The sequence below is a fragment of the Lichenostomus cassidix genome, chromosome 4, assembly GCF_008360975.1.
Source record: "Lichenostomus cassidix isolate B80296 chromosome 4, HeHo_3.0, whole genome shotgun sequence".
Lineage (NCBI taxonomy): Eukaryota > Metazoa > Chordata > Aves > Passeriformes > Meliphagidae > Lichenostomus > Lichenostomus cassidix.
The window spans coordinates 21,040,262-21,052,513 of NC_139484.1; the positions used below are offsets into that span (position 1 = coordinate 21,040,262).

Consider the following 12,252-nt stretch of genomic DNA (forward strand, 5'->3'; position numbering starts at 1 on the left):
TAATGCAACTTGGAAAGAATCACAGCATTTGTGTTCATTCCCTGACAATACAAATAAATGTACTTCCATTTCCAACAAGAGATCTACACTCATGGCAGCTGAGAATCTGATCCAACAATGCTGTAAGAGTCCCACAAAATATCTTTAACATCAGTGGGTCTGCAGTAAATATGACTACAAGCTTGGTATATATGTTTTCAGCACCTGTTTCACAATATTCATGGAGTTTAGTATATTCACAATACACTATTTTAAATAATTCCAGAGGTTTCATGGGACAAAAGAGAGCATTGCATTCCCACTATCTTCGATCTGACTGAGTTAAGTTTGAGCATATACCATTTATTTATGGGCTAGAAAATATGAGTGTGACATCCAAAAGTAAGTGGAAAGTGTTTTTCCAGATGTTCTTCCCCAGGAAAGTATGATGCAAATTAACAACTTGCTAGTTCAAAGAGTACATAAACTTCTATTTGCATGCATTTATTGGTATTTTTTAACCTACTTCCTTAACAGTTTAATTGAATAGCATTTTAAATCAATTAAAAGTAGATGAAAATTTGTTACTAGGATAATTGGCAGTTACAAATACAAAACCAGAGCTTACTGTTTCTTCTTACCTAAAATATATGACTTTATTTAATTATTGACAATAGTTTGCTTTTGGCTATATTCATAGGAATTATCATAAAAAATTAATGTCATTTTTTTTACCTCACTGTGCCCAGGAATTTAATCAGTCTCAAATTTTATTTTTTTAATCTATACAAACAGAATAGTCTTGTGTTACAGCTTGATACAAAAGATTTATTGTATACTTGCTTCTGTATGTTATTTATTACAAAAATCCAGTATCATAAAAGGAAAGTCCTTATAACTACAGTGGAAGATCAGCCAGGAAAGGGAGACTGGCAACAATAACTCTTGTTCCTTTTCAGTTCACATTCTGAGCAAAGTACTAACTGTGACAAGAATAAAATTAAACAATACACATGCAGTTTTATATGCTGGTATATTTTAACAGAATTATAAATTTATTTTCCCATCTCTTCCTTTATTAAGAGGACATAGGTTAATTCGCTGTGGCTTGACACATGGAAATCAGCTCAGTTTCAAGTTATTTTACAAGGCAAAACAAGATTGCTGTTACCAGAGAAAGAAATATTTCTGTCCAAAGATAGCAAAACTGAGCTGGATCTTTTGTCTGGGATACTTGGACTAAGACACATAAAATCATTCCCTCTTTTCTTCCCAGCACACCCTCCCTTTGTCCAGGAGCAGCAGGGGATGGCCAGCAGCCAAGGGGATGCCACAGTCCTCCCACTTTGCTTGTCTGTCTGTCTTCACCCCGCCAGGCCCCAGAACTGTGATTGAGATTTAGGGTAAAACAGCAAAATTCAACCATTTACTGTTCAGTGTATAAGAAATGGGGACACTCCCAACTGCTGGAGAAACGACAGTGGGTCAGGAGTAGGACAAGGATCAGGAAATGGAAGGTGGCTGATGAACATTGGTGTTGGTGTCTGAGGACTACCAGGCACATGGGAAGATACGAGGGATTCTCATTAGAAAGAACACAGCAGAAGAGATAAGGCTCTCTACAAAGAAGTTGCAATGGAAGAGGAATGAGAGGAGCCAAGGTTAATTGTCTCCCAACCCTCTGAATCCTCAAGACAAATTCAGATTTCTTGACAATTCCAAAACTTAGCATCACTGAACTGCATTAACACAGTCAAATACCAGTAAAATCACTTCTTCCACATACGAGGTAAAAGTCATTGCAATGGAAATCCAGGTCACAGCAAGGCCATGACAACCTGTGACTGCACATCAATCCTATAGTCAGGAACACAATCATATCCTAACCCAGCCTTTCCAAACTTCAGAGAGAGCCAGCTGCACTGTTAAAACAAACAGACAGAACACTCTCATGCATGACCATAAAAATAGAAGGATCCTTCTTCGATGATTGAGAGCCTTTATCACCAAAATCTAAGGAACTGTTTGCTCCTTCTCTCTCAAGTATTACATATCTAGATTTTTCTATTCACACTGTCATAATGCTGTGTTAGTTACCTGAATGTGTGCTTTGGTTTCAAATAAACAATATTTTTTAGATAGCAGAAAGAAACTTTTTCCAGAAACTTTGTTAATTTGAAAAGCCTTTATCTCAAAATTGCATGGCAGAGAATTCCTTACATCTATAAAAACGTGCAGAAGTTTGTAATTAATCTATCACTTAATGATAAGTCTGTAAATAGGCCTACACTATTAATATTACTTACAGTAATATCTTACATTAAGATAATATGTGGAATAATTTATGCTAACCATTGGAATATTGAATAATATAAGAATGGGACTTGACTGTATCAAAGTAAATGTACAAGCAGATTATTTCAATGTAGCTTTAGTCAGGCTAACAAAAAGTTAGATAACATACAAACATTAGAAAGAAGTGAGATGAGTCAGGGTTTTCCATGAAAAACAGCTTCACTGCAGAGTAGCCAATAGAAATAATTTTAACCTTATTTAGATTAAGATAAAATGACATTCTAATATCTCACTATCTTATCCAGATAATTTTATTAGTGCTTAAGATAATAAAAGATGCATCTGGCAGCAGAGCAGCATTCCTCTACGGCAGAACTTGTGTTCTGCACAGGCTCCCGTCTGCAAATGCAGATTGACATTTACTTTTGTAAGTTATGGAAGATTTTCCAATCTAATACATTCTCTTCCTCTTACTGTTCTTTAAATCAAATTTTAATTTATCTTTATATCTCTTTTTCCTTCCTTCTGTTTTTTTTTTCTTTTGGGTGCTTATAATCACTCATTGCATGATTATGTAACAAGCATCTTTTATGACATATTGCTATTTTACTGTTCTTCATGTATATATTTTACTGCATATTTAGGGGTTTATGTAGAAATATTTGTATCTGTCACCATTAAAGACTGGACTTTTGGAGAAGGTTCCTTGAACTCCCTTAGCTCACAGCTAGTTTTACAGTGTCCTGAAACAATGGGGATGAAGAATGAGAACAGCTGAAGATCCCTACATGCTCCCTACAGTCACTCATTTTGCTGTCTTGGCCTCAAAAGAGAAGAAAATAATTTCTGTAGAGAGCTGACATTAAAAAAATACACCCTTTACTAAATATTTCAATAAACATCGCACATTATCCTTTTGGACAGTATCCAACTTGCCAGAGGATATTAACTTACAAGTAGTCTTTTGTGTGTGTGTGTCTGTAGTTCATGCTCAATACCATATCAGCTCCCAATACAAGTAGAAGAATTTTGAGCACCATAATTTTAGAGCTCAAGTCAGAATACTCTTGACATAACAGAAGTCTCATCTGAATCACAGAATCCCAGATTTGCAGATGTTTGAGGTTGGAAGAGACCCCTAGAAATCATCTAATCCATGCCCCTGCTCAGAGCCCAGACACCTAAAGCAGGTTACTCAGGACTGTGTCCAGTTGGGATTTGAATATCTTCAAGGATGGAGATTCTCTAGCCTCTCTGGGCAACCTGTGTCACTCTTTGATGGTCCTTATAGTGCAAGTGGTTTCTCCTATATTCAAATTTAATTTCTTGTATTTCAAGAACACATTTTTTGTGTCCTTTTCCTCCTCTTCTGCTGCTGAGCATCACAGAGAAGAGTCTGGTTCTCTCTTTCTTTCTGCCTCCCACCAAGAAGATTGATAAAATCTAGAGCTTAAAAATTAGGGCTTCCATCTATGGAAATGAAGACCAACAACATTACCTCTCCCAGTAAATCTTCTCTGAAATGTTCTTAGTCCATTGTATTTAGCACAGTAGGTAAATGCTCCTCAGAGGAAGCTGAAATGCTCAGTAGTTGAAGGGAATTAACAATACATATTATTTCTCCAGTCTGCATACTGAAGCTCACTGCTTACTCAAACTTTTCCATCAAGGTTCTGCAAAATTTATATACACCCAATCCACAGATCCTGACTAATATTCCTTTTTGGGGTGCAGTAGCTCCTGCAGCTATTCCTATATTAATTGTTTGGCTCCATGGTCAGTTTTGTCCTTTAAATTTCAATCCTTTATCCCTTTTGATTCTATCCCAGCTTCAGGTTCCCATAGTCCAAGGGCAGGAATATTTCAGTAATTCTAATACAAACACCTTTCCAGTCATAAGAATAAACTAATACAATAGTATTCTTACTATAATTCTCTTTGAATTATAAATTCATAGTGTAAATTGCCAACATTTTCTATTAACATGAAGGAAACAGATGAGAGAGACAGAGGGAAAAGAGATGGAGGAGGGAAAGGAGAGGGCAAGAAGGGAGGGAAAAGCAAGATAGCCATGGCAGAAATAGAATTTATTTGTGCTAAGCACATAAATAGAGTTATAGAAATGGCATAAGTAGAGAGACAATTAAATAATGCACCTGCTGGGAAACAGAAATGTTACATAACAGAAGCAAGTAACTGGTTCAATGATCACTGGAATTAATGAGTCCTGAGTTTCAATGAATTTACATTTTCTGATAGGTGCTCTTTTTAACTGAATTCTTCTAAAGCAGCTCCATAGGTGCATCTGCTGTTGAAGAACAGATAATCTACACAAGATAGAAATATTCTCTATGGTTTGGATGATTCTTCTTTCTGTTCAGTGAGGTGCAACTTCTGACTGAACTGGGGTAGTAAAAGTTGAAAAACCTGCCTGACAAGTATTTTTGAAATTAGCATGTTTCCATGAGAAGTTTTGGATTTGCTGAGTTCTTGTTCACTGGATCTAGATATGGAATTCAAAGGGAAACTGTTATCCAGTATTGTAACCAAAGTATCTAGGTGCATTTTTCAAAATTACCCAAGGCTCCTATTTTCTATTGTTTGCATTATTTCTGATAAAAACTGTATCAGAAGACTAGTGGAAGAATGCAGAATAATTAGGTTTACATTCTCTGTGATGAATAATTTCCGATTTTCTGAAAATGCTACAGATTATGAACAAACCAACTGACTGCTTATGGAAATGCCAGTAATAGACAATGCCTGGTTTTGATTTCAGTCTTTTGAATCTCAGTAATGCAATTTAGGACTCTATGACCTGATGAACATATGTTCCTATTTCATACCAAATCTGAGGATGTAAGTGGCTTAACATTTGCTCAACATCCATTTCAATCCAATAAAACGAAGTGTTCCTTTCTAATACCTGAAGGCTTCAGGAGAATGAATAGCTTTACAAAATGCTGATAGTCTTCTTGACTCCAGCTGCAAAACCCAAATGGTTATTTTCTCATGAGATTAATATGTTGCCCTTACTCTGAATCTCTACCATTATGCAAGACAAGCTGAGTGGTTTGCTGAAGACACAAAGCGGAAAAGGTCAGAGGAGACACTTTCACTGTGCTCAAACTGGTACGCAGAGTCCTCAGTCAAGAACTCTTCCACGGAGAGGATAGCAGTCCTACAATGACGCTGAAAGTGTCTCTAACAGCTAAAAACATCTTGGTGCAAAGAACTGCATTTTTCACTTTTTTTAGTAGCTGAAGTCAGCCACATTTGCAACTGCAGGTTTTTGCATAATTCATACATGAAAACATCCTTTTCCATATTACTTTCCTGAACACCACAAAAGCAGGAACAATTAAATATAATTTTTGAATTTATCTTAATTTAAAACAAGATATCAAATGAGCTTTAGCCACCTAGAAGATTAAAGACAAAACAAGGGTCCATTTAAAAAATCAGCGACAGTAAAAATAACAAAGAACACGGATGAGTAATTTCTAATAGCTAATGCTATTTATGTGGGTTGGCAATAATAGAAGCATTCACAATGGTAATAAAGGCTCTCTTGGAAGAGATCTTCAACAGCATAGTAAATTTGATTATTTTATTAAATTTATTTCATTTAATAGTAAATATAGTTATGCATGAAATTACAAATTGGAAGAACAAGCCTGTGTTTGAATGAGCTCAGAAATAGTTTTTTTGATGCTGTTTTTACAACTCTAGTTGTTTAGACATAAAGGTCAAATGATCCCAGGAAAGGAACTGGGTCTTAACAACGTTTAGAGAACACACAAGAGAAATAAGAATTGCATTCAATAAAGCACTCCATAAAGTGCACATGGTCTTTAATGACATCCTTTCCAGCTCTTCAGTAGCTTTTCCAACAAGTAACCATGTAGACAATTCTTGACAAAGCAGATCATTAATAGTAAGCATCTATGACCAACCTGTAAGGAATATTTTCAGTAGTATATGCACAATTTAGTGGCTTATCAGCATTTATTCAACTTCATGGCTACCTGAGATTTTGAATTAAACTTTCTACCCAATTTGCAAATATTAGGCTCTTGGTGATTCTCAGCCACAACATATATGTTGCTTCAAAGATCCTGTGTTTTCACACTTCATTTAACTGGCATGACATTCTAGAAGTAAAAAAGTGCTGCTAATCCTGTTGATCCAGCTGCTGGTTGTTCCTGTCCAAGATTTATCAGATGATTTCAAATATACTACAGAAACGTATTTTTAACTATGCAAAATGATAAAGTTCAAAACAACATCTTACATGATTTAGTGCCAGATATTTTAATTCTGCAGGCCACTAGCATCACATTTTCTATTGTTCTTTTTAGTTTGCTTTTCCAGTTTTAGGACTACCTATTTTTACTACCTATCAGTTAGGAAGATTACCCTTTTATATTCAGAAGAAGACCATATATGTTTAGAAAATAATTTCCGTGGCACAACCAGATGGAAACTTGCCAGGAGATGAGAAACCTGAAATGATTCAACAAAGGATTCAAAATTTCATAAACTTGATAGCATGCAGGGATTTTAAACTCTTTCCAGCATGAGCTGCTCCTTCTGATTCATTGGCATTTTTCTCATTTTGAGAAAATATCATTAGGTATATGTGAACGTTCCACGTTTTCTGAACAAGAGTTTTTGCACTTCGGTCTGTACAGAACAGTAATAGGGAACATAGAAATGACAGAAAATGCCACTCTATCATTATCCTTGTAAATGCAACTAAGATGTATTAACAAGGTGTTTGCCGGGTGGATCAAAGAAATTTTCACTCAGGAGTAGTTTCTGTTTACGGATCCAGCATTTTCAAAACTCTCACACACAGTTTTACTGAATGTCTCAGAAACTATGATCCTCACCAACCCTGGGGCAAATGCAAAGCAAAAGCAGTTTATTTAATCAGATTATCCCGTTTTGCTCATGGCTCCTCTGCCGTCTGGTGGGATCAGATACAGAACCTTCCTGAGAATCCTGCGTGCCATTAACAGGCAGCTACAGCAATGGGTTCCCGAGGCTCTGATTTAGATGAGTCCAGCAAAGTAGCTGTGCTCAGTTTCAGGGAGGAAAGAGTTAAAGAGCTCAGTGTTCCCCTGTGCCCGGGAGGCAGCCTTTGTGTTTAACATTGGCAGGGGCTCAGTTCGGGCTGGAGGTTTGTTTTAATTGGGGGAGGGGGCAGAAAACAGCGGACGCTCCGACTTCTTCAGTCTGTCTCTTTCGTTCAGTGATTTAGCGGAGGTGGAGATTTTCAATTCCGCCCAGTCAGATGCAGGCAGGAGGATCTGGTAAGACTATCCCAGGAAAAGCCACTCAGAGGAAATTCTCCGAGGCAGCGGCGGCGGCAGCAGCCCCAGCATGAGGGTGAGCCGGGCGGGGAGGCGCGGAGGGGGGAGCGCAGTGCGCGGGATGCTGCGGGAGCTCCGCTCCGCATCCCACCCCGGGAATAGCCCGGCCCGAGCCGCGGGCACCTTCCGCACCGCTGGAAACACCCCGCAGAGGGATTCGGTGGCGGCAGTGCACCTCTGTGTGCGGGACTGTGTGTGGGAGAGAGAAAGGGAGAGAGAGAACAAGAGACGGGCACAAGGCAGCTTGGGGGAACTGGTACTGCATAAAGTTTAACAATGTATGGATCTTGCCAGAGGCTCTCTGTATAGGCAGCAGGGCAGGCAGCACTGGTTCGCCAATGCATGTTGGAATTGATCCTTCGCTAGGGATGCAAGGAGCGTGTTTCCTCTGGCCTTGGAGAAGGAGCAGCAGGCGGCTTTCCCGGCAGCACGGGGCGCTCGCTGGGAGCAGCCCAGAGAATCCCCCTGGCCGGCGTTGTTCCCTTCAGTGCCTTTCTGCCCTGCTCCGCTTCATTTTGTTCACATCTCAGCTGCTTTTGGGCTGATAACGTTTTTGCTCGTCTTTAATACTTGGAACAATTTCATTTCCTCTAATACGGTCTCCTCTTGAGAATCGACATGGGAATTTTTCCGACTTGATACTCCAGGCAAGTCAGGAATTTTCTCCCTGCATCCGCGGCTGCTTCTGCAGCGCTGCGGGAGCACAGGCACAGCACAGGCGTGTGGCTCCCAGATGAACAGAGCACCCTCACACCCTGCAGGTACCCAGGCTGCGTGTGAGGAAGGGCAATCCTAGATTACCTTATCGCAGAAAGTTACCGGGGATGCTAGTGTGTCACTCGTACGAGGCAAGGTAGCATGATATATTCTGTAACAGGAGAAATACTTTGAAAATATGCACAGAGGAATGAAGGGCTGTCAATAATCTACAAAATGCACCCTTGGCAGTTAGTCTATTAAAAACTTTCTAATTTTGCTTCTTAGGGAAAAGTTTCTTCCGCGAAAGGGGTAGAGATGGTAATTGGCAATTTTGTTCCTAGCTTGGCATGCTGGCTGCATGATTGCCATGCCACCACCATGTTTATATGATACATGCATCAAATTTTCACAAAAAAGAGCACTAAATAAGGAGGACATTACTATAACTACTAAAATATAGCGCTGTGGGTTCTGTTCTTAGCTCTATCACCTGTAGTTGGGAAAGCCATTTAATAGTGTACATTTTTTTTCCTTTTGTAAATTGAGGAACTGTAGTAATTGGAAATTATATAAGTATTAATCCTTGCCTGAAAAGAATTACAGTCAAATATCTCTGTTGTTTCTGAGATGATTCAGAAGCCTCAAGTGAACACACTTGCACCATGCTGCTGCTAAATGCCCTGAGATACCATCATAACCAGCATTTAATTTAATTACCTAAAGAAGGATTTATTATTTAGTACACTAAACTTTGAAATAAAGTCCAGGGGAACTCACAGCTGGTCAGTTCCTGCTCTCAAATACAGCAATACAAGGATTGAAAGATGGATCCCTGGTTGTAAGGGATAGCACTCTGCATGCCAGACAGGAATACTCAGGTTAGCATCTGCTGTTGTGTATAGGTACACACACACTTCCCCAGACCACACACAACAGAAGCCTGTAATAGTAGTAAATATTTATACTGTGCTTGCTCCAGAAGTACTATCAGTAAATTTTCTCTCTCCTTCCCTGGTATAAACTGATTTAATAGCCCCACAGGGAATGAAATTAGGATTCATTTTTTTAAAAGGATCCTCCCAAATACTTCATGCGAGTCCCTGGAAATCAGAAAGTTATAAATACTTTATTTTCTACTCTTCTTTTGTCAACACTGCAGCACTTTGTCTTCTTTGCAGATATAAGCCATGTAAAAAAAAATCTTAATCTTAAACCAAGGCTTCAAGAAAATGAACTTAAGTGGGATCCCTTGTTTCACTGGAGGTTTAATATCAATACCTGCTGTTACCTTTCTTTTTCAAAGAAAAAATAGTAATTTCTTATTTTAGCTAAACTACCATTCAGCAGTCTCCAAGGCAGGTCAACTTTTCCTGCAAGACTATATTTTAGAACAGAATTTCATCCACCTTATTTTTTTCCATTCCTATACAAATTCTGTCTCAAGCTAAGAGGGTTTTGTGGGATCTTATTTGCATAAGGTATCACTTCAGGAATTTTTTGTGTTTGCCTTTTGTCAGGCAGGTAGTGGGGGTAATCTAGATTTCAGAGCAGCACAGTGAATATAAACAGATGTTTATACATATGTGCTGCAGAGGCTCAGCATTCAAATGCCCTTTCTAAGTGAGAAAAAGGGTGTGTTAGACTACCTGTTGTACTGATTATGCGCTTCTTTTTTTTCTTTTTTTTGCTTACAGGTTCTCTCTGCAGGTGCAAAAGTGAGAAGAATCTCACTGAAATACTGAAGAATAAACCCAAACCCTTGTGTCACTAAATTCACTCCTTGGGGACTTCAGGATGGAAGCCTTGTGTTTAAGAGTTTCCTTGCTGCTTCTGGTCCCAGGATTTGTCCTGAGTGACAGCTCTGACAGAGACATTTCCAATCGCAGTGACTCGGGAAACCCCCTCTCCACTTTCTCAGGGATCGAGTCCAGCATTCTCCTCACCACCATACAGCCCCCGGTGTCCAACCAAACTGTCAAATGCTCCCAGCAGACTAGGATTGCTGAAACTTTCAAATACATTAACACCGTGGTATCTTGTGCTATTTTCATCGTTGGGATGGTTGGGAATGCAACTCTGCTGAGGATCATTTACCAGAACAAGTGCATGAGGAACGGCCCGAACGCACTGATAGCCAGCCTGGCTCTGGGAGACCTTATCTATATTGTCATTGATATCCCTATCATTGTGTACAAGGTAGGACACCACTGATACATTCCAACTGCACTTCCTTACGTGTACACTGGCTGCTCCCTGGGGTTACTTCTCTGTCTATTTAGTGCTCTTTTGTCAATGAATGGTGCACTTAAGGAAAAAATACAACTCCTTTTTGTTCTGCAACAAAAACCTTACTCCCAGGTCTCACCTCCATCAAGAAAAAGTGTATCTCCCATTAAAGATGATGTAGCTCTTAGCTCTTAACCAAAGTGTTGCCTTGGGCATTTCACAGAAGTTCATTTCTCATAGCTACTATAGCCAGCAAAAGAATTTATGAGGGAAGACTTTTTATAAACTGTTCTCCTCCTTGATGGACTAGTTTCTATTTTTATATTATCCAATCCTTACTTTATATTTTTACAGAGAATACTCCCTGTGATATTCAGGCTTCATATTGTGATTTTGTAGGGAGAGATATTGTCAGTTAAGTTGAGCCTTAAGGTTTTCATTAATTATTCAATAATAGCAGAGTCTCAAAATTATTCCTATTATGTCACAGACCATTTATGAGATGTTAAATTTCATCTGGGTTTGTCAAAGTGCAAAAAGGCTCCTCAGCAATTCTTTTATCCAGTATAAAGTTATACTGTCCCAGGGTTTTGATTTTTCATTTTAATTAAACAAAGCCACAAAGCAGTGCTTTTTCTAATGCAGTTTCTTTTTACTAATGCAATTCAAGCCAGGACATGCTTAAATAAACAGAACTGAGCCCTTTTTTAATATATTTCACTGATATTAACTTATCTTAGAAAATCACCAAAGACTTTTGTATGCATGTATGTCTCTTTGTGGATGGTACACAGGTGCAGAGCTGATAGGATATTTGACTTTTTCTTTCTTTTCTCAGCAGAAACATGAAGTGTTTCTGTTAGTAAATAAAACACTAAGTCATATAAGTAGGAAAAAATGTTCTTCACCATTTCAGCCCTTAAAGATCCTAAAGACTTTTATTTACATGTGTTTTAAATGAAACATTTTAATGCATGGTTTTATAATAACTAGTGCCCTGTGGTTTCAAATTGGATTTTAAAATTAAAGAAACAGTGATTTTAAAAGATGCATTTTGCATCTATGTAACGTTGACATCATAACTGCATCATAACATTATAGGACAAGAGCATAACATTTGAATTAATTAATGGATTATAATTATCTATATGTGGATATATTACATTTATACAGGGGCGTACTATCTGTGGTGAAATGTAGCAACTGGTTATGATCTTCCAGTTGTATAAATTACAGATAAGTCTTTAAACTTTATCTGGGTTTAATATAATATGAATTCAAAACTAGGATGACTGTAAATAATTATGGATGTGATTTAATGGAAGTTCTAGCTTACACTTTTCAATACTTCACCTGGATATTTAAATTGGTAATTTTTGATAAGGTAGCAGATACTTGTAGAGTGTTTTGGATTAACAAATTGATGAGAAAGATTAGCTTCTGCCTGACTTGAGATTCACCTGTCTTCCATAGGTGGGTGAATGCCTAATGGGACATGGGATTGGGGTTCTTAGCTGGATTCAGAGCCTACACAAGCCTGGTCTAGGGGAAGCTGTCCCTGTCCATGGCAGAGGGGTTAGAAGTGGATGGTCTCTAAGGTCCCTTCCAACCCAAACCATTCTGTGATTCTATGACTGTACCTCCCAGGATGTATTACAGTTTCCTTCCTGGTAAA

At 38.4% G+C, this 12,252-nt stretch overlaps 1 protein-coding gene across 2 annotated transcripts in view; it reads left to right on the plus strand.

Annotated features, from left to right (window-relative positions):
- The first annotated feature begins 7,455 nt into the window (after positions 1 to 7,455).
- The window catches only part of EDNRA (endothelin receptor type A), a 29,697-nt gene continuing 24,900 nt past the window's right edge, over positions 7,456 to 12,252 (plus strand). The window contains exons 1-2 of one of the 2 annotated variants that reach the window (XM_085058205.1): positions 7,456 to 7,668; positions 10,046 to 10,547. In XM_085058205.1, coding sequence (XP_084914331.1) covers positions 10,146 to 10,547 — 402 coding nt within the window. In that variant the 5' untranslated portion in view covers positions 7,456 to 7,668; positions 10,046 to 10,145. The remainder of the gene's footprint in view (positions 7,669 to 10,045; positions 10,548 to 12,252) is intronic. The other variant, XM_085058204.1, reaches the window with a different exon arrangement.